General features: G+C 48.0%; 1 protein-coding gene across 6 annotated transcripts in view; it reads left to right on the forward strand.

Moving 5' to 3' along the window:
• Positions 1–25,344, forward strand: part of NLRP1 (NLR family pyrin domain containing 1) — an 88,062-nt gene that overhangs the window by 37,919 nt on the left and 24,799 nt on the right. For 5 of the 6 annotated variants that reach the window (XR_010339130.1, XR_010339131.1, XR_010339132.1 and 2 more), the window contains 6 exons: positions 657–827; positions 2,282–2,452; positions 4,953–5,042; positions 11,723–11,814; positions 12,311–12,884; positions 14,988–15,211. Coding sequence is in view for 3 of the 6 variants with exons in the window: in XM_021672759.2 (XP_021528434.2) it covers positions 657–827; positions 2,282–2,452; positions 4,953–5,042; positions 11,723–11,814; positions 12,311–12,884; positions 14,988–15,211 (1,322 nt within the window). In the remaining 3 variants the exon portion in view is untranslated. The remainder of the gene's footprint in view (positions 1–656; positions 828–2,281; positions 2,453–4,952; positions 5,043–11,722; positions 11,815–12,310; positions 12,885–14,987; positions 15,212–25,344) is intronic. The other variant, XM_021672762.2, reaches the window with a different exon arrangement.

Raw genomic sequence — 25,344 nt, forward strand, 5'->3', positions numbered from 1 at the left:
GCTTACATTCTAGTTGGGAAGGAGAACAAGAAACCAAATAAATAAGTAAAATATATTGTGAGTGACATGAGCTGTAGAAAAAGTAAAGCAGAAAGGAGCAGGGAGCCTGGGGGTGGATGTGCAATTTTAAGTGGAAAGATGAGGGAAGAGGTCCCCAAGGTGACTTCCTTCAGAGCAAAGACCTGATGCAAGCGGAGAAACAAACCATGAGATATCAGCTCCAGAAGATTGTTCTGGGCAGAAGCAGCAGCAGAAGCAGCAGGTGCAGAGGCCTTAGGTGGAACTGTGCCTGGGGTGTGTGAGGAACAGAGAGAAGGCCAGTGAGGATGGAGCTAAAAGAGATTAGAGATAAAGACAGAGATGATGAGGATCCAAGTCCCCAGGGCCCTGTAGACCAGGAAAAGGACCTTGACTTGTACTCTGAGTCATGTGGGAAAACGGTGGAGAATATTAATCAAAAAAGATTAAAAAAAAAAAACTATTATTTGTTTCTATGTCTATCCCCAAGTAGCCTGTGCATTTCTGGGGCCTGAGTTTTCTAGACCTCTGCCTGGCCCACAGGCCTGGCACATAGTAGGTGATCAGTAGGCGCTTATGAGTGTTTGTTGAATCAACAGGTGAGTAAGCTCAAGGCCATGGGTTTGTGTCTTCTACAGGTTGGCCGGCTGTGGCCTCACGGCTGAGGGCTGCAAGGACCTTGCCTCTGGGCTGAGAACCAACCAGACCCTGACCGAGGTGGAGCTGAGCTTCAATATGCTCACAGATGCTGGAGCCAAACACCTTTGCCAGGGACTGAGACGGCCAAGCTGCAAGCTACAGCGACTGCAGTAATTGCTCCTGGTGTGCAGGGGAGGTGGGGGGAGCTGCCTGCCACCATGAGGCAGACGGAGGGGACAGGCAGAGAGAAGGTGAGACCTGTTTTGTGGGAGTGGGAGGAGCCTACTGGATCTCAGCCAGGCAGTAGAGGCTCAGAAGGAAGCTCATCCACCCCTGGACAGAGGGAGAGGGACTCCAGGCTCCAAATAGAGCAAGAGAAACCAAGTCGAGTCAAGGGGCATGGATGCAAGGTGGGGACAAGGGGTAGAATTTGTGGCCATTTTCACAGACTACCACAGAGGATGATGATAATAGTGCCAACTTCATAGAGCTATGAGGATTGCAGCAGTGTTTTTCTATTCCTCTCCTGTCCCCACCAGCTGTGATCTACCGAGTAACAGGTCCTCTCACTTGGCATGAGACTCTGCCATGGAGAGCTGAAATCACTGGTGTCCACTTAATTAGATTTTCTATCTCATTCGAAAGGACAGAGCCATGCCCCCTACCATGTAGAAACAAGGCCAGGCAATGTGGTTCATGCCTGTAATCCCAGCACTTTGGGTGGTCTATGTGGGCAGATTTGAGGTCAGTTCGAAAACAGCCTGGCCAACATGGTGAAACCCTATCTCTACTAAAAATATAAAAATTAGCTGGGCATGGTGGTGGGCACCTAGAATCCCAGCTACTGAGGGAGGCTAAGGCAGGACAATCACTTGAACCCAGAAGGTGGAGGTTGCAGTGAGCCAAAATCACACCATTGCACTGGGCAAACAATCACACCATTGTTTGGGCAGCAGAGCAAGACTCCTCAAAAAAGAAGGAAAGGAGAGGGGAGGGGAGAGGAGGGGAGGGGAGCAAGGTTGGCTGGTCGCAGTGGTTAATGCCTATAATTCCAGCACTTTGGGAGGCCAAGGCAGGTCAATCACCTGAGGCCAGAAGTTCGAGACCAGCCTGGCCAACATGGTGAAACCACGTCTCTATTAAAAATACAAAAATTAGCCAGGCATAGTGGCGCACACCTGTAATCCCAGCTACTCAGGAGGCTAAGGCAGAAGAATCACCTGAACCCGGGCGGTGGGGTTGCAATGAACTGAGATCGCGCCACTGCAGTCCAGCCTGGGCCACAGAGTCAGACTTCTTCTCAAAAAAAAAAAGAAAGAGAAAACAATTAGACCCAGGTATACAAGTGGGACATTGAGTAAGTTACTCATCGATGTGGACAGAGTGAGGGGATAGGATCAGTAGGAATCACACGGGATTGAGAAAGGGTGGGTGCCAGCATCCTGAGGGGTTCTGTGGGTGCAAGAGGAAAGTGAAAATCTCTCAGGTTACTGCAAGCCAGGAAAGTTTGTATCTTCTCGGCATGTCACTCCAGACCCCTAAAAGGCCACACATGCTAGGAAGGAAGATCAGCAGAGCAAGCCCTCAGCACAATGACCTGGGCTGGTGTGTATCTTTCCTGTAGGCTGGTCAGCTGTGGCCTCACCTCTGGCTGCTGCCAAGCCCTGGCCTCTGTGCTTAGCGCCAGCCCCAGCCTGAAGGAGCTAGACCTACAGCAGAATGACCTGGATGATGTCGGCGTGCAGCTGCTCTGTAAGGGACTCAGGCGTCCTACCTGCAAACTCACACGCCTGGGGTAAGGCCCTGTGGGTCCCTTCTAGGCAGAGGGCAGAGAAGACAGTTGCGGGGGCTGTCGGACAGGGAAGGAAAAGGGACTGATAAATTCATAGTCAACACACGTTTCTTACCAACTCTACCACTTACACACTGTGTGACTCGGACAAGTCACCAAATTCTCTGTGACTCTTCCTTCATCTGTGAAGTGGGAATATCATACCCACCTCATGGATTGTAATATATATAAAAACAAGGACGGGAAAGATGTGGTGGCTCACACCTATAATCCCAGCACTTTGGGAGGTGAAGGCGGGTGGATCAAGGAGGGGTCAGGAATTTGAGACCAGCCTGGCCAACTTGGTGAAACTCATTTCTACTAAAAATACAAAAATTAGCTGGGCATGGTGGTGGGCGCTAGTAATCCCAGCTACTCCAGAGGCTGACGCAGGAAAATCACTTGAACCCAGAGTTTGAGGTTTCAGTGAGCCAAGATGGCGCCACTGCACTCCAGACTGGGTGACAGAGTGAGACTCAATCTCAAAAATAAATTAATTAATTAATAATTAAAATAAAATAAAAACAAGGACATTACTGGGAAGAGTTGGGCATGATCAAATGATAACTGTTACTGAGGCTACATGTTATAGGCAACTCCCAGATTCCCTTTACTCCAGGCAGTGCTTCATTCATTTATTTACTCATTTATTCATTCACTGAGTGCCTCCAATGTGCAAGCACCGGGCTGGGCCCTGGGGTACAATAGTGACCAAACAGACATGGGCCCTGCCCTCCTGAAGCTTACACTCTAGTGGGGAACACATGAACATTGGTCACCTGTAAATGCACAAGTATATATGTATGAGCTCTGTGGAGTGTTGTGAAAGGAAAGAACAGGGTATTATGAGAATGTGATATTGGGAGAGGATGGAATTGGATCAAAGGACCAGGGAAGACTTCCGTAAGAAAGTGACATCAGGCTGAGGTCTAAAGGAGGAAGAGGTACCCAGGCCAAGCTGGGGAGAGTAGTCCAGGCAAAGAGATGGTATAGGGAAAGGCCTGGAACAAAGAGGTGCTTGACCCCAGAGAGATGAAGGACACTGAGAGGCTGGAGTGGAGCAAGCCCCCAGCCCTCATTTCTATCTGGTGGGCCCCAGAGATTCTTGCCCTTCCCCGAGCAGCCACCCCCACACTATCTCTGGGCCACTTCTGCTCCCCTCTACTCCCTGGGAACAAGCTTATGGGCCACTTCTGTCTTAACACTTAACTATGGCTCCTGCTAGGGCCCCTGCTATATGCTCAAGGAGCAGACAGGGGCTCCAAATCCCCACTTCCAGAGCCTTCTCAGAGGGGGTCTGAGAAACCTGGGCCTCAGGCTTTCTTCAGCAAGGCCTCCCAAACCAAAAGAAGTCGTCAAGGCAGAGTAACAGAAATAGTCTACATTTGGGTTCTCCTGTAGGTGAACTAGCCATTTACAACCATGGGAACTCCATCCCAAAGGGGCAGTACCTTTGCACCCCAGCCTGCTGCTCCCTACTCAGTATTTTTGGCTATCATCACCTCCCCTATGTTGAAGAGCCTCTCCCCAGAGCATGTCCATTGTGAGCAGACGTGGCAGACGCAGCTTCAGGCCCCCGCTCAACACTTACCTGTCAAACCTGGGCTGCCTCCGAGGGGGTTTGCTCTCTAGAGTCCCAAGAAGGTTTCCACCTCCTTCCCTCCTGGAGCCAAGACTTAGTTGAGAAGAATAACCTTCTACTTGAAGAGCTGCCCTCCTCCACAGGGACAAAACAGCCCTCACAGCAGGAGGAGCACAAATGCAGAGCTCTTCACAGGAGACAGGGTCTTTTCACCTCCTCCTTGTCTGTGCCTCAGAACAGGCAGGACAGGAATGATCCACCCCACAGGGTAGATTGAGGAAACAGAGACCCAGAGAAGACAATCGGCATCCCACATCTAGCAGAAACCCCAGAGCACAAGGCCTGGGAGAATGGAACCAGGACTCTCTTCCCAGCACAACTTCCAACCTCTGGGAAGAAAATCCCAGGACCCAGGCCTCAGGTGGTCATTTTCAGGCCATGGGGAATGTCCCTGGCAACTGGTTACAGAGACAGCCTCTGCCAGTGAGAGCTATCTCACCCAAGGCCCCATCTCCTTCCTGGGGAGGCCCGCATCCGATGCCTGGCCGATGTTGAGGTATAAAAGCCCAGACCCCCATTCCAACTCCTTTAAACAGCTCTACAGGATCATCCCACAGAGTCGGCTGAGGCCTCCATAGAGACTGACTCACAGCCCACGTATCCCCGATTGCCTCCCTTCTCTTGCCCTGGTGTTGACCCAAGAACACACCCAAATGAATCTCCTCACTATACCCTCGTCCTCAGAACCAGGCTCTCAGGGAACCCACCCTTCAGAAGGAAGCCACTCCTTCAGAAGGTGACAAGTCCTGGAATTCTAGGCCCGGAAGATCTGAAAACTACATGGGGTATCCCAGGAGGACCTCACTCCCTTTGTGCTTTCAGGCTGGACCAGACAACTCTGAGCGATGAGACCAGGCAGGAGCTGAGAGCCCTGGAGCAGGAGAAGTCCCAGCTGCTCTTGTCCTACACACGGTAAGGGGTAGCCCCAGAACTCCCTCTGACTGATCCAAGCCCAGGGCTGAGCAGAAGATAGAGAAAGAGCCTTGGGGTGACAGACAAACCCGGCCAGGGAGAAACCGAGAAGCTGCAGCACCCAGAGTGAGATGCACTTGTCAGTGCAAATGAAATGAATCTCCCCATACTTCAACTCTTGCGCTAGACAAACAAGGAAATAAAAACATGAAAAAGTAAGTAGGCTAAAAAATTCGCCAGGCATGGTGGCACATGCTTGTAGTCCCAGCTACTCAGGAGGCTGAGGCATGAAAATTGCTTGAGCCAGGCAGGCAGAGGCTGCAGTGAGCCAAGATCACAGCATTGCACTCCAGCCTGGGCAACAGAGTGAGACTGGCTCTGTAAAGTTAACTAATTAATTAATTAATTTAATTTAATGAAAACCAAGACAATGCTGGAGAGAGAGTCGGGCACGATCAAATGATAACTGTTACTGAAGTAGCACGTTCCAAGGGACTCCCAGGTTCCCTTCACTCCAGCACAGCAATTCATTCATTCATTTACACATTCATTCATTCACTGAGTGCCTCCGATGGGCAAGCACTATCCTGGGCCCTGGGGTATAATAGAGAGCAAACAGACGTGGACTCTGCCCACCTGAAGTTTACACTCTAGTGCGGAAGAGATGGACGTTGACTACCTGTAAATGAGCAAGTATATATGTATGAGCTCTGTGGAGTGTTGTGAAAGGAAAGAACAGAATATTATGAGAATGTGATATTGGGGAAGGATGGAATTGGATCAAAGGGCCAGGGACGACTTCCCTGAGAAAGTGACGTCAGTCTGAGGTCTGAAGGAGGAAGAGGTACCCAGGCCAAGTTGGGGAGGGTAGTCCAGGCCAACGGATGGCCTGGGGAAAGGCCCGGAACGAAGAGGCGCTGGCGCCCCGGAGAGCTGAAGAACCCTGAGTGGCTTGAGTGGAGCGAGCTTCCAGCCCTCATTTCCATTCTGTGGGCCCCAGAGTTTCTTGCCCTTCCCCGAGCAGCCACCCCCACACTATCTCTGGGCCACTTCTGCTCCTCTCCACCTCCCTGGGAGCATGCTTACAGGCCGCTTCTGTCTTGACAATTACCTATGGCTCCTGCCAGGTCCCCTGCCACGTGCTCAGGGAGTAGACAAGGCCCCAAACTTCCACTTCCAGAGCCTTCTCAGAGGGGATCCGAGAAGCCTGGGCCTTGGGTTTTCCTCAACCAGGCCTCTCAAACTATAAGAGGTGGTCAAGGCAGAATAACAGAAATAAATAGTCTACATTTTGATTCTGTAGCTGACACCGGCCATTTACAACTGTAGGAACTCCATCCCAAAGGGGCAGTACCTTTGCACCCAAGCCTGCTGCTCCCCACTCAGTATTTTTGGCTATCATCACCTACCCTATGTTGAAGAGCCTCTCCCCAGAGCTTGGCTATTGCGAGCAGACGTGGCTTCAGGCCCCAGCTCAACACTCCTGTCAAACCTGGGCTGCTTCCGAGGGGGTTTGCTCTCTAGAGTCCCAAGAAGGTTTCCACCTCCTTCCCTCCTGGAGCCAAGACTTAGTTGAGAAGAATAACCTTCTACTTGAAGAGCTGCCCTCCTCCACAGGGACAAAACAGCCCTCACAGCAGGAGGAGCACAAATGCAGAGCTCTTCACAGGAGGCAGGGTCTTTTCACCTCCTCCTTGTCTGTGCCTCAGAACAGGCTGGACAGGAATGATCCACCCCACAGAGTAGATTGAGGAAACAGAGACCCAGAGAAGACAATCGGCATCCCACATCTAGCAGAAACCCCAGAGCACAAGGCCTGGGAGAATGGAACCAGGACTCTCTTCCCAGCACAACTTCCAACCTCTGGGAAGAAAATCCCAGGACCCAGGCCTCAGGTGGTCATTTTCAGGCCATGGGGAATGTCCCTGGCAACTGGTTACAGAGACAGCCTCTGCCAGTGAGAGCTATCTCACCCAAGGCCACATCTCCTTCCTGGAGAGGCCCACATCTGATGCCTGGCCGATGTTGAGGTATAAAGGCCCAGACCCCCATCCCAACTCCTTTAAACAGCTCTACAGGATCATCCCACAGAGTCGGCTGAGGCCTCCATAGAGACTGACTCACAGCCCACGTATCCCCGATTGCCTCCCTTCTTTTGCCCTGGTGTTGACCCAAGAACACACCCAAATGAATCTCCTCACTATACCTCCTCCTCAGAGCCCACCCAGTTCCCAGGGAACCCACCCTGCAACCACTCCTTCAGAAGGTGGCAGTTTCCCGGATTCTGGGTCCTGAGGACTTCCAAACCACATGGGGGTTCCCAGGAGGACCCAGCTACCTTTATGCTTTCAGGCGTTTCTAACAATCTCTGAGCAATGAAATCAGGCAGGAGCAGAAGACCCTAATGCAGGAGAAGCCTCGGATTCAGATCTTTCCCATGAGACGGTAAGGAGGATCACCAGAACTCCCTCTGGCTGATCCAGGCCCAGGGCTGATCAGGAGACAGGGAAAGAGTCTTGGGGTGAGAGATAAACACAGCCAGGAAGAAACAAAGAAACCACAGCAGCCAGAGTAAGGTGCCCTTGTCGGTGCAAATAGAATCAACCCCCCGCCCCCAGCTTAAACTCTTCCATAGGCAGACAAGGAGATAACTTGAAAAAGTAAGTGGGCTAAAAAACTAACTGGGTGTGGTGGCAGGTTCCTGTAGTGCCAGCTACTGGGGAGGCTGAGACATGAGAATCACTTGAACCAGGAAGGCGGAGGCTGCAGTGAGCCAAGATCGTGCCTCCAGCCTTGGCAACAGACCAAGACTGCATCTCAAAAAAAAAAAAAAAAAGGAAAAGAAAAGAAAAAGTCAGTGAACCAGCAAATCCCCTAGACCCAGCACAGCTTGATACCAAATGGCCTCTTGTTCAGGAATCCTTTGGTGAAGAACAGAGAAGGTTTGGAACAATGAAAGCAATGATCACAAGAGGGAGACAAAGACAGAAAGAGCCTGTGCGTTGGGAAAAATACCACCCTCGCCATTACTGTCATCCACCACCCTCACCACCACCACCACACCCCCCCGACTTGAGGGGAAGCCCAGGGACAGGAAAGTCCATCTTTCAGTCCCCGAGGAATCAGCTGCAGCCCCTGTGTTCTCCCAGTTGGGTGCATTTCCACCTGACCACAAAGCATATCTGTCCCCAGGTTCCTGGCTGCTGTGTCTCACCTGAAATGGAAGGAAAAGAGCTCCTAGGCTTAAGAGGAGCCATTCATTCATTGAACAAACATTCCCTGCAGACCCACTGTGTGCCGGGCACTATTTTGGGATCTGAGGACACAATGAACAAGAAAGATACGGTTCAACCTCCAGGAGCTTAGTCCAACAGGGAGACATGCACAGGTTATCCCATGAGTGTCTGCAATTACACCTGGGGTCAGTGTGAGTACACTGATGGGCCTATTTGACCTGGACAAGAGGAGCTGAGCTGAGCTCTGAAAGACAGGACGGGTTGGCTGGGCCCAGGAAGGGGTGGATTCCAGGCAGAAGTAGAGGCTCTGAGAGAGAAAAGAGTTTAGCCTCCATGAGGAATGGGAGGCCAGGCATCAGGAGCCGCTACTCAAAGTGTGATCCACAGACCAGCAGCATCAGTATCACCTTTACCAGGAGCTTGCTAGAAATGAAAATTCTCAGGCCCCACGCCAGACCTGCTGAATCAAAATCTCTGGGGTGGGGCCCAGGAATCTGTCTTTTTTTTTTCTTTTTCTTTTTTTGAGACAGAGTCTTGCTCTGTCACCCAGGCTGGAGTGCAATGCGCGATCTTGGCTGACTGCAATCTCTGCCTCTCCAATTCAAGTGATTATTCTGCCTCAGCCAACTGAGTAGCTGAGATTACAGGCACATAACACCATGCCTGGCTAATTTTTGTGTTTTTAGTAGAGACAGGGTTTTATCATATTGGCCAGGCTGGTCTCAAACTCCTGACCTTGTGATCCACCCACCTCGGCCTCCCAAAGTGCTGGGATTACAGGCGTGAGCCACTGTGCCCGGCTGAATCTGTGTCTTAACCAGACTTCCAGATGATTGTTAAGCACACTGAGTTTGAGAACCACTGGACTAGAGGTCAGTGAGTAGGAAGAAACATGCCCCAGGTGACACTGGAGGGTGACAGAGGCCCCAGCAAGCCCTTTGGACCATGTTTAAAACTTTCCATTTTCCCCTAGAAGCGATGGAGAGACATTACAGGGCTGCGGCAGCCAAGTGATAGGTCAGGTTCCTATTTTAAGATCCGCTGCTATGCAGAAAATGGGCAGCAGAGGGACCTGAGCAGAAGCAGGGAAACCTTTCAGAGCATGCTGCAGTGGTACAGCCCAGAGAGGCCAGGGCCTGGGACTCGGGTGGAGGTCATGGAAGTGCAGAGAAGAGAATAGAAAGAAGAGCTATTTGGGAGGTGTTGTCAAGGTGATTGGCTCTTAGGGTTGGTGAGGAAAGAGTTAGGATGATGCCCCAGCTCTTCTGGATGCATGATTGGATGGAGGCCACTCACGGAGACAGGGACCACAAAAGAAGCACAAAATTGAGTTCAAATTCAGATGAGGTTCGGTTTGATTTGGTTTGGTTTGGTGACAGCGTCTGGCTCTATTGCCCAGACTGGAGTGCGGTGGCACAACCTCAGCTCACTGCAACCTCTGCCTCCTGGGCTCCAGGGATCCTCCCACTTCAGCCTTCCAAGGACCTGGGAATTCAGGTGCATGATGCCACCATGCCCAGCTAGTTTTTGTATTTTTGGCAACGATGAGGTGGGAAGGTCTCACTACGTTAACTCAGGCTGGTCTTGAACTCCTGAGCTCAAGCCATCCACCCATTTACCTGCTGTGCCCCAGCAGTAGCACAGTGGGAATTCGCTTGCCTGCCTTCTCCTGCCTCTCAGGAGGACCTGCATACGAAACCTTTGGGAGCTGATGATGACTTCTGGGGCCCCACAGGGCCTGTGGCTACTGATGTAGTTGACAAAGAAAGGAGCCTGTACCAGTGAGTGAAGGCTCTGCTGGTCCAAGGCTGGCCTCCCCCACCCCACTGCCCATCCTTGGTCCCCACAGTCAGTGCCCCCCAACTCACACTGGCCATTGGGTCCCCTCCCCTTGCAAAGACAACAGGCAGGGACAGGACTGAGACACTGGGTATGTGCTTTCCATGATGCAAAAGATGTTTTCTTATGAAACTTAAAATTTTCAAACATACACAAAAATAGAGAGTACAAGGAGCTTCCATGTACCCATTACCCAACTTTAGGCACTGTTTTGCCAAATTTGTTTCAGCTGTTCACTTTCCCCGCTTTGTTATTGTTACAGTATTTTAAATCCAAGACGTCAGGTGATTTTACCCTTAAATATTTCATTATAAATCTCAAAAAAAAAAAAATTAAAACCTTTTCTTCCATAACATAACTACAATACCAATATCACATCTAACAAAGCTGACAATAAGTCTTTCATTTCATCTAATCCCCAATCCATATTCAAATTGCTCAATTGTCTGAAACATGTTCTTGGAGTTGGCATGTTCTTTTTTTTTTTTTTTTTTTTTTTTGAGACCGAGTCTCGCTCTGTCATCCAGGCTAGAGTGCAGTGGCACAATCTCAGCTCACTGCAACCTTCTCCTCCTGGGTTCAAGCGATTCTCCTGCCTCAGCCTCCGGAGTAGCTGGGACTAAACTCGCATACCACCACGCCCAGCTAATTTTTATATTTTTAGTAGAGACAGTATTTCACCGTATTGGACAGGCTGGTCTTGAACTCCTGACCTCAGGTGATCCACTCACCTAGGCCTCCCAAAGTGCTGGGATTACAAGCGTGAGCCACCATGCCCGGCCAGTTGGTTTGTTCTTATCCAGGTCCAGACAAGGTCCACTCATTTTATTTTGTTTGTTATGTTTCTTAGATCTCACTTAACTCTCTTTTAATCTATGTGCTCCTGTTTTATTAACAGCCACCAATGAGCTGAGGACTGTGCTAGTAGCTGGGAACCCTGAGATGAATATGGCAGCCCTGCCCTCCCAGGGTTTATAGTTGGATTAGTAATAATTGTCTGTAGTCACATTCATGATATCAAACTCAGATAAAGTTTTATTTTTTAATCTTTTTTTTTTTTTTGATATACGGTCTGGCTCTGTCACCCAGGCTGGAGTATAGTGGTGCGATCTGGGCCAGTAGCTGGAATTACAGATGTGTGCCACCAAGCCCAGTAATTTTTTGTATTTTTAGTAGAGAGGGGTTTTCACCATGTTGGCCAGGCTTATTTGTTTGTTTTTAAGATAGCGTCTGGCTCTGTCGTCCATACTGGAGTGAAGGGGCATACTTCTCAGTTCACTACAACCTCTGCCTCGTGGGCTCAAATGATCCTCCCACTTCAGCCTTCCAAACAGCTGGGATTACAGGTGCATGCCACCATGCCCAGCTAATTTTTGTATTTTTGGCAGATATGAGGTGGGAGGTCTCACTATGTTACCCAGGCTGGTCTCAAACTACTGAGCTTAATTAAGCCACCCACCTATCTCAACCTCCCAAAGTGCTAAGATTACAGACGTGAGCCACTGCACTCAGCCCGAGGATGAGTTGAATTTTAAGTGGGGATGTCATGTAGACAGCCCTCACTTTCTCCAAGATCTTAGAGAGAACAAACAATTCTTTCTCCAGGAAACCAAGTACGATGATCCCTAATGAGGGCCTGGATACAGGAGAGATGAGTAACAGCACATCCTCACTCAAGCGGCAGAGACTCAGATCAGGTAGTTAAAAGGGGCAGAGCTGGGAGCATCATGATGGCTTGGGGGAGGCCAGCTATGGGAGGTCATCCCTCCATCCCTCTGCCCCTGATGTGGGACAGGGCAGGTTCCCTACCCCCATGAGAGAGCTCCCACTCCTAAGAACAGGCTGGATTTCTGCTTCCCTCTCTCCTAGGCTCAGGGGCTGGTGCTGCCTTTCTCCAGAAAATCTATGGCATGTATCAAATCCTGAACAAGGGTCCAGCCTCCCATTCTTGGCTGCCACGGCCTGGGAATCACATCTCCATCTTTTCCCTGCCATCTTTTAAAAAAAGAAAGAAAGAAAGGAAAAACAGTGTCTCATTTTACCGCTTAGGCTGGAATGCAGTGGCATGTTCATAGCTCACTGCAGCCTCAACCTCCCGAGCTCAAACAATCCTCCCACCTCAGCCTCCTGAGTAGAACTGGGACTGCAGACACACACCACCATGACTGGCTGATATTTTTCTTTTTTCTGTAGAGACGGAGTCTTCCTGTGTTGCTCAGGCTGATCTTGAACCCTTGTACTGGAGCAGTCCTCCTGCTAAGGCCTTTCACAGTGCTGGGATGACGAGCAAGAGCCACGGTGCCTGGTCCCCTTCATCTTTTGAAACATGTTCCTCTCTCAACCTGCCCAACTGGACATACTGGGAGAGTGCCCCTTCTCTTCCAGTGTGGAAGGGGAGATGGGCAGAGGCTGGGCTGGAGGAAATGGAGTGGGCCTACCCAGACAGCAGGCAGGCAGCCAGGGAGCAGGAGCAGAAGCTGCAGACATACTCCCTGCCATGGTCCAGGCAGGCCAGCCTTGTGAAGGCCCTTTACAGTGCAGCCATAGGGGCTGAGGGAGGCCAGGTGGAAGAATGTGGAGCTGACCACTGCCTTGCTGTTTCAGAGGGAAGCGTCCCAAGGATAACACAGCAGGAACTTGCCTGCCTGCCTTCTCCTGCCTCTCAGGGGGACCTGCATACAAAGCCTTTAGGGACTGATGATGACTTCTGGGGCCCCACAGGGCCTGTGGCTACTGAGGTAGTTGACAAAGAAAGGAGCCTGTACCGGTGAGTAAGGGGCTCTGCTGGTTCCAGGCTGGCCTCCCCCACCCCACTGCCCATCCTCGGTCCCCACAGTCAGTGCCCCCCAACTCACACTGGCCATTGGGTCCCCTCCCCTTGCAAAGACAACAGGCAGGGACAGGACTGAAACACTGGGTATGTGCTTTTCATGATGCAAAAGATGTTTTCTTATGAAACTTTAAATTTTCAAACATACACAAAAATAGAGAGTACAAGGAGCTTCCATGTACCCCTTACCCAACTTTAGGCACTGTTTTGCCAAATTTGTTTCAGCTGTTCACTTTCCCTGCTTTGTTATTGTTACAGTATTTTAAATCCAAGACGTCAGGTGATTTTACCCTTAAATATTTCATTATAAATCTCAAAAAAACAAAAATTAAAACCTTTTCTTCCATAACACAACTACAATACCAATATCACATCTAACAAAGTTGACAATAAGTCTTTCATTTCATCTAATCCCCAATCCATATTCAAATTGCTCAATTGTCTAAAACATGTTCTTGGAGTTGATACGTTCTTTTATTTTATTTTATTTTATTTGAGACAGAGTCTCACTCTGTTGTCTAGGCTAGAGTGCAGTGGCACTATCACGGATGACTGCAACCTCCACCTCCTGGTTCAAGCGATTCTCCTGCCTCAGCCTCCCTAGTAGCTGGGACTACACTTGTATACCATCAGGCCTGGTTAATTTTTGTATTTTTAGTAGAGATGAGGTTTCACCATATTGGACCGGCTGGTCTCAAACTCCTGACCTCTTGTGATCCATTCCACTCACCTAGGCCTCCCAAAGTGCGGGATTACAGGCATGAGCCACTGTGCCCAGCCAGTTGGTGTGTTCTTATCAGGATCCAAACAAGGTCCACTCATTTTATTTTGTTTGTTATGTTTCTTAAATCTCACTTAACTCTCTTTTAATCTATATGTTCCTGTTTTATTAACAGCCACCAATGAGCTAAGGATTGTACTAGTAGCCGGGAACCCTGAGATGAATATAGCAGCCCTGCCTTCCCAGGGCTTATAAGTTGCATTGGTAATAATTGTCTGTAGTCACACTCATGATCTCTTATATAACGTATTACCACTCACCAAACACTGCCACAGACATCAGCTCAGCCAGGAGACAGCATCACTCCCACCTCACACCTACAGAAGCTGGGGCATCCTGGGACCCACTATTAACCCACATGGGGAGCCTTGGGAAAATCACTTCTGATCTCTGTAAAGTGTTGTTTTCCATTCTAAGAGTTTAGCATTAATATTAGCACATATGGCCAGGCATGGTGTCTCATGCCTATAATCCCAGCAGTTAAGAGACCAAGGCAGGAGAATCACTTGAGTCCAGGAGTTCAAGGCCAGCCTGGGCAACATGGTGAAACCCTGTGTCTACAAAAATTACCGAAAAAATTAGCTGAGCATGGTGGCATGTGCCTGTAGTCCCAGCTACTCAGGGAACTGAGGTGGGAGAATTGCCCAAGCCAGGAAGTTGAAGGCTGCAATGAGCTGAGATCAGGCCACTGCACTCCAGCCTGGGCAACAGAGTGAGACCATGTTTCCAAATATAGATATTTTCCTGCATTCCACTCTTCTCTGGACATAGATACATACATACATACATACATACATGATTAGATAGATAAAAGATACATAGATCGATAGATACATACATACATACATATCTTAACACATATATTGTTATTGATTATTGGTAAATAGACCCTTTACATATACGAACACTTATTATTTCATCATCACCATCATTGCCATCATCAACATAATAGAAACAATTAACTGCTCCCAGGTGTGTACTAAGCTGTGAGCATGTTAGGTCACTTATTGTCACAACTAAGAGATGGGAGCTATGATTATTCCTACTTACAGATGAGGAAACCAAAAACAAGAAAGTTAAATGACTTGCTCCAGGATCCACAGTCAAGAACAGAAGAGCCAGAACTAAAATGCAAGTCCATCTGAATTCTGAATGGTCTGGGCTTGAAGCCACTGTACCGTATGCGCATGGGGTCTGGCATCCAGCTGGTGCTCAGTGAATTTGTTCAATAAGTGTCTGCCTCTCTCTCTTCTTCCTAGAGTTCACTTCCCTGTGGCTGGCACCTACCACTGGCCCAACATGGGTCTCTGCTTTGTGGTGAGAGAAGCCGTTACCACTGAGATTGAATTCTGTGTGTGGGATAAGCTCCTGGGTGAGATCAACCAACAGCATAGCTGGATGGTGGCAGGGCCTCTGTTGGACATCAAGGCTGAGCCTGGAGCCATCGAAGCTGTGCACCTCCCTCACTTTGTGGCTCTCCAAGGTAAACAAGAGGGAAGGATGGAGAGGAAGTTGGTGGTAATTATGGGTCTGAAAGGGAGTATAGGACAATGATATCCTGGGAAAGGGTGTTGTGGCTTCCTTAGAGGAGCTGAGGGAGGGTTGAGGAGATGGGAACTAAGATTTTCCTGCATTCCACTCTTCTCTGAACATATCTTTTTGAAACACATCTCCCAGCCTCATAAATATGTCTGCCTAAGCTTACTTGAAAGTTTTTATTAAGTGTTATTTATATAGATCATATCACTCAGGGTCCCAGCAGAAAAGAGGTGGTATGCTTACTTGGGATTTTTGAAGAAGCTTTTCAAAGACCAGACCATTCACAAAGTAAGGCTAAATGAACTAACAAGAGATGTTGGGGCACTAGCACAATAGGAAGCCATCACTACTCCTACAGGCAGGGAGAAGAAACAGTGTCATCAGACTCCATTTGAGAGCTGGAGCCATGAAAGAGGGGCTTCCCAACAGAACACCGTAATCACAAAGTATCCTGACCTCTGTCACCTCCAAAGACTTCCCACAGATTAAGTTCCAAGAAATATCAGCTAACAGTCAAAAATCTCACAAAGGAGAAACAAGGCACCAGAAATAAGAACCAGCAGAAACTTAGATACCAGAATCAGTTCCTTAAATCCTTCAGATGTTGAAATTATCAGAAACAGAACATAAGTGTATATAATATGACCAAAAAAATAAGTAACCTTAAAATCATCAGCAAAAATAATGAACCATTAAAAGTGACAAATCAAAGTTGGAAACTAAATTGACCAAAAAAATGAAAAAAACAGGAAAACAATCAAGTAACTTGTAGGGTACCATGATAAGTCCTAATAGATACCTAAATCAAATTCCAGAAAGATATGATAGAAGGGAAAAAAAGGAATATTCAACAAGACAATTGCAAATACATTTCTAGAAGTATCAAGACATACGAGACCTCAAGATGAGAAATCCCAAAACATGCAATGAAAGAAAGAGAAACACTTTGGGAGGCCGAGGCGGGTGGATCACGAGGTCAAGAGATCGAGATCATCCTGGTCAACACGGTGAAACCCCATCTCTACTAAAAATACAAAAAATTAGCTGGGCATGGTGGCGCATGCCTGTAATCCCAGCTACTCAGGAGGCTGAGGCAGGAAAATTGCCTGAACCCAGGAGGTGGAGGTTGCAGTGAGCCAAGATCGCGCCATTGCACTCCAGCCAGGGTAACGAGCGAAACTCCATCTCAAAAAATAAAAATAAAAAAAAGAAAGAGAGAGAGAGAAGGGAGATAAAAAATCAACATTAGTCTCATTATTGTGAAACTACAGAATAACAAAGTATGAGGGAAAGTCGACAGCAGACAGAAAGAAAGATAGATTACCTAGAAAGCTGCCACAATTAGGCTGATGACTGATTTTTGAACTGCAACAATGGAAGACAGAAGACAATGGAATGATTTCTTCAATGTACTAAAAACTGTCAATCAAAAATTGTAAACAAGGCCAGCTCAGTGACTCACACTTGTGATCCTAGCACTTTAGGAGGCTGAGGTGGGAAGATCACTTGAGCCAGGAGTTCAAGACCAGCCTGGGCAAAACGGTGAAACCTCATCTCTACAAAAAAATTTAAAAAATAGCCAGGAATGGTGGAACATGCCTGTGGTCCCAGCTACATGGAGGCTAAAGTGGGAGGATTGCTTGAGCCTAGGAGATCGAGGCTGCAGTGATCTGTGATTGCACCACTGCACTCCAGCCTGGGAGACAGAGTGAGACCCTGTCTCAAAAAAAATACAAAATTTTTTTTTAAAGTTCGCAGAGAAGTAAAACCACTAAAGCCAAGAATGCTTTCTGCAAACAAATGCTTACTGAAGAAAATTCTGAAAAATACATTTCAGGCAGCCAGGCACAGTGGCTCATGCCTGTAATCCCAGACTTTGGGAGGCCAAGGTGGGCAGATCACCTAAGGTTAGGAGTTTGAGACCAGCCTGACCAACATGGAGAAACCCCGTCTCTACTAAAAATACAAAATTAGCCAGTCATGGTGGTGCATGCCTGTAATCCCAGCTACTCAGGAGGAGAATAGCTAGAACCCAGGAGGCAGAGGTTGCGGTGAGCCAAGATCGCTCCATTGCACTCCAGCATGGGCAACAAGAACAAAACTCCGTCTCAAAAAAAAAAAAAAAAAGATTAACACACTGGTTAGGTGAAAAATTAATAGAAGCAATAATAAAGATACACTTCAGGCAAAAGAAAATGATCCCATATGCAAGGTCTGAGTGCAAGATAGAATGATGAGCAAAGACACTAAGATATTTCTTTGCTGTCATACATAAAAATTTAAAAAAGAAAAAGGAATAAAAAGATAGTGAGACATATGGGTAAATCTAACAAAACACTGGCTGGATAAAGCAACAATATTAAGGACTCATGGGGATTTAAAAGAGAGAAACAACTATGTAAATACCAACATTAATAGCAAATAAGAGTGCTAAAGGATTCTAAAATCTTGGTATATTTCAGAAGGAGGGCAAGGCAGGGCTGGCCTATAGAGAGATGCACCAGTACTGCTGCCCAGGTTAAACTACTGAAATACTTCTGGACAGAGCAGTAAAGAGGAAGTCTCCACTTCTTGAGACCTAACAACGACATCTGGTGTTGACCACAGGCTGGAATTGGGGCCTGGGTCTGTTGCAGAATGGATGAGATGCCTGAGGCAGCATTGCTCCTAACCTGCCCTGCATAGAGGCAGGAGGGGCCGAGCCTACCAGGCAGCAGCACAGAGACATCCACGGCAGGTTTAGCAGGGGTGCACACAGGCTCCACACCAGGCTACGTGGGTCAAGCTGGTATCAGATGAAACCCAACCAATGCTGGATGCCTGGAACCTAATGTTTATTAATTTATTATTTATTTTATTTACTTAGTTAGATGGAGTCTTGCTCTGTCACCCAGGCTGGAGTGCAGTGGCACTTTCTTGGCTCACTGCAAATTCCACCTCCTGGATTCAAGCGACTCTCCTGTCTCAGCCTCCCAAGTAGCTAAGATTGCAGGTATGCACCACCACACTGGGCTAATTTTTGTATTTTTAGTAGAGATGGGATTTCACCATGTTGCAGGCTGGTCTCTAACTCCTGACCTCAGGTGATCTGCCCACCTCGGCCTGCCAAAGTGCTGGAATTACAGGTGTGAGCCACCACACCTCGCCAATGTCTATCAGTTTAGTGAGAAAGTTAGAAGAATCTGATGTGTCCCCATGTCAAATCATGATTTTGATAGAAGTTTCATTTAATTGCTGATAAAATGATTTGATAAACAATTTATGTTACAGCTTACATCAGTTATAAGCACTTTATGATTTGTATAGTTTAGCTAGATATTAAATGGGGTTTTAATATTTTTTCTTTTCTTAATTTCCTTATTTCCCAGGAATAGAGATAAATGGGCTTTTATTTTTAGTTTTTCGTTTATCTGTTAGTTGATACGTTAATTTATAGTATCATCCCAGTAGTTCAATATATTTTTAGTATCACCTCAAAGTAAAGGCATTAACTTTACATATGCACATACTAAGGTAATCAATTAAGGCATATATATAAGAAAAATTATTTAGAAGCTAGCAGAAAAAGAAAAATGAAATGAGAAAAATAAAAAGCAAAGAACTGCTCAGTACCCTGGACCAGGAAAGTCTTGTTTGCTGAGACCACAAAAGCTCAGTAAACAATTCAAGCTGCACACCAGGAGGAGAGCATGGGGCAGGGGAATAGAGCCCTGGGGGCCTTAGGAGCCCTAGATCACCTGGTTTAACAGTCAGGGTCCTATGGTCATTCCCTAGGGAAGGTTCCAGAATAAAACAGAGTAGAGGGATGAGGTGCAAGACTACTCTGGGACTGTAGAGGTCCATTTAGAAAGGAAGAGATTGAGGAGAGGACACTGATGGCTGAAACAAGAAGCTGGGACAAGTTACTTGTTCCCACCTAGCAATATACATACAGAGTAATAAACAGCCACTACCACAACCAACCTGCCTCTTCCACAAGTGAGACTGTGGCCAGGGCTCTCCAGGTACTCTGTCAAGAAGAGAGGGACTTGGCTGATGGAGTCAGTGGGCTCACCTCTGTTGTAGCTCTGCCCATGACTGGCAGCAAAAGAATTTGTCTTGCCTCAACCTGGCATGCTCAGGGCTGTACCACCACTCCCTGCTCTAACCAGGGTCTTCCAGGAGAAACCTCATGCAGCTAAGGTCTGCAGTCAGAATGTACCACCAGGGCCCAAGGGGACAAAGTCTGCCTTCAGCTCCTGTTCCAGGCACCCCCTCAGTCCCTGCTCTCAGAGATGGATGACCTGGTCCTCCCCATTGTGAGGAATCCTAAGCCATGCCCTGGTCAGTCTCCTACGTCCATCATGTGGGCCTGGGAAATGAAATTTGTCCAAGGAATCTAGCTTTAAGCCTGCCGTGCTGACAGCCAAATCAGAATAGGAATGAATTCATTGAGCTTGTGGCACTGTCTTTTGAAGACTCCTGGAACTTGGCTAATAAGAACTGTGAACAATAACTAAGCACCCTGTGCCAGGTGCCATGCAAGGTAGTTCCATATATATTAATATCATCTCTATTTTCATAATGAGCCAGGATATTAAGCACTAGTTTTCCCTTGGTGTACCAGTGAGAAAATTGAAGCCGAGAGAGGTGAAGACCCTCTTCCAGAGTTGTGAGTCTATCCCAAGCCCGATTTATCCCAGGCTAAGAGCTACACCCCTACCCCTCCCCAGTCCTGCAAAGCCCATGTCCCACCAGCCTTTCCTAGACCAAATTCTGAGCCTCACCTTGCGGCCAGATAGTACTTACTCTCTTTGGATTCTGTATACCAAGCTTGTACAACCTGCGGCTTGTGGGCCACATGCAGGCCAGGATGGCTTTTAATGCAGCCCAACGTGAATTTGTAAACTTTCTTAAAACATTATGAGACTTTCTTGCAAATATTTTAAAGCTCATCAGCTATCATTAGTATTAGTATATTTTATATGTGTGGTCCAAGACAATCTTCTTCTTCCAATGTGGCCCAGGGAAGCCAAAAGATTGGACACCCCTGCCACAGAATAAGAGGCAGAATGCACAGAGGCCACTTTTAGCTGGCCATGCTCATGCCTAGCCAGGAAACCAATCCCTGGGGCCAGGGCCCCTTCCATAAATTCTTGCTGCCTGCTGTCTGGGCTGCAGCTGTTCATTGCCCTGGAAACGATGACTTCACTGCCTGACACAGGTCTGATTTAGGACTTGGGCCCTGGTGCTTCATCACTGTCGTCAGTGAGATCCTCTGTCCAGTCATTAACTTTCCCTGGTGAGTTTTCTCCCACTATAGCTGAGCTTGGGGCTTTCAGCCTCTCAGCTTCATCACTGTGGGCATTCTCACCCTCCTGCAGGACCAGCTCCAGCAGCCGTAGGGCCAGCACAAAATGAAAAGGCAAGCCTCTTCATTCAAAAATGATTAAGAATGTCAAGACAACCAAACATTAAACCAAGCACCAGGCCCTTCTGAGCTTGGGTCTCTGTGTGACTGCACAGGCCAGACACCTGTGGCTGGCCTTGTCCTTCAGGTCCTTCGTGCCCCCACCCACCCATCTCCTTCAGCACACATAGACCTCTGCTCTCCACACAACCCTCCCACCAAGAGGAAGTGAGCTCCCTCATTTTTGTCACACTCGCTCCTCTCTGTGCTGCCCATGGGAAACTAGGACACTTCACACAGCCACCTGGGTGGGGTCACTCCCGATTTCCACCCTCTCCCCCTGCCCACCCACTCAGGAGTTCAACCAGAAGAAGTTGGTGGAAACCACAGTCATATCCCACAGGCCTCAGGCTTCCTGGAATCAACGCTTGCTGAATCATACAATGATATGATATGAGTCCCAAACTCAGATTCAGCAAAATGGATATCCAAAATACCTTAGTGGCTGCGTGCGGTGGCTCACACCTTTAATCCCAACACTTTGGGAAGCAGAAGCAGGAAGATGACTTGAGCCCAGGAGTTTGAGACCAGCCTGGGCAACATAGTAAGACCTCTCTACAAAAAAATTAAAGAATTAGCCAAGCATGGTGGTGCACACCTGTAGTTCCAGCTACTCAGGAGGCTGAGGTGGAAGGAGCACTTGAGCCCGCAAGGTCAAGGCTATAGCGAGTCATGATCGTGCACTGCACTCCAGCCCAAATGACAGAGCAAGACTCTGTCTAAAAAAAAAAAAAAAAAAAAAAAAACTTAGTACCGTTTTCTTCCCAGACCCCACCAAGAGTTACCAAGAGGACTGGGCCAAGTTGTTTGAGGAAGAAACAGAAAGATCCACAACAGCCAGGTGGATGGATTTGGTCAAGCTGCATTTTATCTATAATACTAACAAGTGGCCCTTACTATCCCCAGTGCTTTATAGACACAAACCCAGTCGATCTGCACAGGGACACCAGGAGGGAGATGCTGTTATCAGCCCCACTTTACAGATGGTGCACAGAGAGGCCAAGTAATCTGCTCAGAGTCCCACAGTTGGTAAGAGCCCTTGCTGGGAGTCAAACCCAGGCAGTCCATATCATTTAGCTACTCTGCTAGATGACTCTCTAGTGCCCCACCTTTATGTGATGTGGGTCTCACTGTCCCTGCTTGAGCAGGAGAGTCACTGTGCCCCTCAACAGCTCACCTGAGCCTGGAAGGTGCTGACCACACACTCAGTGGGGAGGGCAAGGCCAGGCATCAGGCCACAGGCCCAAGGGCAGCATCGAAAGGAGGGAGAGTCCCCAGACTCCTGGACAGCAGGAGCAGCAAAGGCCAACACTGGGCATGTGGCTGGGAAAGGAGGAAGGAGCTGATGGGCTTTCATTGGCAGAGCACTTGTGATGCTTTGGGCCATTGTTCTGTTTGCTGCCTGTATTCCCCGTTGGGCCACAAGCTCTGGAATTGCAGTGCCCATGTCTTTCCTGTTCACAGGTATATCAACAGAGCCTGGCACAGTGTCCATGCTCAGTAAGCTTTTGTGTAATGAGCAGATGCAAAGCCCTGGGCCCCAGACCCACAGAAACATGCCTACCCCATGCTAGCCTTCTCTAAATTTTTCTAATGCAACCAGCCAAAGACAGCTCCAGGTAAGTTTTTCTGCCAGTGAGACTTGCCCCAGTCAACACTCAACCTTCTTTTCCTTTAGATCATAATCTTCCCCACTGCTTCCCTTCTCTCTCCAATGTATCAGCACAAATATACTGTCAGGTTTGGATAAGATGACTCTGCTACAATCTATGGGAAGACCAATATGTGCAAGAAGCGGGTGACCAGCTCATCTCAGATGGCCTAGGACTTTCCTGATCTTGACAGTGACAGTCCTGGACCCCCAGGAACCCTCTCCATCCTGGGCAAGCATGGACAGTTGGCCACCATAGTAAGAAGATAAGTTGGAGACACCCAGCACCTTCTGGAATTCAACCAAAATTAGAGTGGCACCACGCATCTGTTAGTGCTACAGACTGTGATCAGAGTGCTGGGATCCAGTCCTAGGACCAGGGTGGTTGTGGCCTCAGAAAAAGCACTTTCCTCCCAGGATTTCAGTTCCCTCAGCTGACATGTGAGGACATTCCAGTGCTTTGGAGGTCAGGGTGAGACTGCCCATTTAGTGCCACTGATGGCAATGCAAATCAACATCACCTCTTGGAGAAGCAACTCGGGGGTAAAGGAGGTCATACCATTTCACACGCTTTTCTCATCCCTTGGTACTGATTGATTTCAATGCAATAACACAAGGGAAATAGCAGCTTTCTGCAGAATATGTGCATTGCAGTGCTATTTATCATGGTGAAAAGCTGGAAGCAAACTCGACACTGAAATGAGAAACAGAGGCTGAATCACAGAGTGATGCATCCAATAGCCGGGATCATATACTGTGGTAATTAAAATGTCTGACATCCTTGCAACAAGTTAAACTGTCATGGGAAAACAAGAGACAAAGCGTCATGGACTACAATAAAAATATGAAAAGTTGCTGCAGAGAAAGACTTCGATGCAAGAGTCCCATGTAAGAATAGTTGTGCTGTGGCCAGGCATGGTGGCTCATGCCTGTAACCCCAGCACTTTGGGAGGCCAAGGCAGGGTGGATCACATAAGGTCAGGAGTTCAAGACCAGCCTGGCCAACAAGGCATAACTCCATCTTTACTAAAAAGCCAGGCACAGTGGCACATGCCTATAGTCCCAGCTACTTGGGAGGCAGAGCCATAATAATCACTTGAACCCGGGAGGCAGAGCCTGCGGTGAGCCAAGATCATGCCACTGCAGCACTCCAGCCTGGGTGGCAGAGCTAGACTCTATCTCAGAAAAAAAAAAAAAAAAAAGGAGAAAGGAAAAAAGAGTAGTTGTATTGTTTGGTTGGTAAGATTCACAGGTGAATTCTTCCTCATTTTTTCAGATGATAGATACCACTGTGACATAATTTTCATCCAAAAAAATGCAGTTAAATGAGAAAAGTAATGGTCTTCATGGCCCCTTCTGGGATTGACATCTGACTAAGGGCCTTGTCCAGCTTGCTGGATGCTTTGTTGCCCAGAAACCTCTTGCATTGCAGCGGTTGCCAGGCAACACAGGGATGGAGCCAGGACTCCTGATCCCTAGGCCAATGTCTCTCCCATTACCAGTGTCATCCCTCAAGCTCTCTCATAACTTCAACATCCTTACCTGGCACTGGTCAGAGGCTGCAATCAATGATACCAATTCTGGCTGATTTAAGCAGAAAAGGAATACATTGAAAAGTTATTTACTAACTCATAGACTTAGCAAAAGGTTGTGCAACAAATCTAAGGGTGGGGGGTGGGGGAGATAGCGACCCAGTGACACAGAGAAACCAAGGGCAGAGCAGCCAAGGTCACATCAAGAAAATATGAAGACATGCTGCAGACACAGCTACTGTAGGACCCTCCTGCCCAGGAGCCACTAGGCTCACTTACTCTCTTTCTCTCTCTCTCTTTCTTTCTCTTTCTCTCTTTCTTTCTTTCTTTCTTTTGAGATAGGGTCTCTGTCACCCAGGCTGGAATGCAGCAGCACAATCATAGCTCACTGCAACCTTGAATTCCTGGGTTCAAGTAATCCGCCCACCTCAGCCTCCTAAGTAGCTGGAATTATAAGTGTGCACCACCACACCTGGCTCCCACTGGACTCTTTACCCAACTGTTACTGCCAAAATTATCTGTAACTATCTCTGCATCTGTGTTTCACCCCTGTAGACTTGAGGTCCCAGTTAGGGACAGCCACTTAGTCGAGTTATAGCCAAACACCTGTATCATTACTGCCAAGTAGTAGCAGCTTCCTGAGTGGGAGGCTCAGCTTGCCTCCTGCCAAGACCCACACAGTGCTAGGATGAGGAGGCTCTTCCTAAAAGGAAGAGTTTGAATGGTGGGAGGCCAAACACCTGACCAATATAGGCTACTCCTAGTCATTTCATTTTCTCACTGCCCCTTCCTCCTCCTTGTTCTTTACCTGCCTAGAGTCAAACCTGCCAGCATCACCCAATAGTCTCTCATAGCGAATCCACGCCAGCACAGGCAACCAAAGGTTGGATATCTTTCTCAGCTTCCTGGCCAGGGGCTGGACTTGTGTACAAGGTTGGGTCAAGGGTATTCTTTGAGCTCCCTCTTAGGAGCTCAGCACTCCTAAGTGCTCCCACGTACTGGCAGAATTCCCCACAGCCTCCAAACACCCAAGGCCTAGAAATACTCTTCCCCATGCTGGGTGTTCTAATCTGTTCAGGCTGCTGAAACAAAATACCATAAACTAGGTAGCTTATAAATAACAGAAATTTGTTTCTCACAGTTCTGGAGCCTGGTAAGTCCAAGATCAAGGCACCCGCAGATTCGGTATTGATGAAGGCCCTCTTCCTCATAGATGGAGCCTTCTAGCTGTGTCCTCACAGGGCGAAAGGGGCAAGCAAGCTCCCATGAGTCTCTTTTATAAAGGCACCAATCACAATCATGAGAATTTCACCCCCATGACCTAATCACCTCCCATAAAAGCTTCACCTCTTAATACCATCACCTTGGGTGTTAGAATTTCAACATATGGATTGTAGAGGGACACAGATATTCAAGACCATAGCACTAGGCTCCCCCAAGAAGGT

The sequence above is a fragment of the Aotus nancymaae genome, unplaced genomic scaffold (genome assembly GCF_030222135.1).
Source record: "Aotus nancymaae isolate 86718 unplaced genomic scaffold, 86718_ANA_hifiasm-v0.15.2.pri h1tg000072l, whole genome shotgun sequence".
In the NCBI taxonomy this organism is placed as follows: domain Eukaryota; kingdom Metazoa; phylum Chordata; class Mammalia; order Primates; family Aotidae; genus Aotus; species Aotus nancymaae.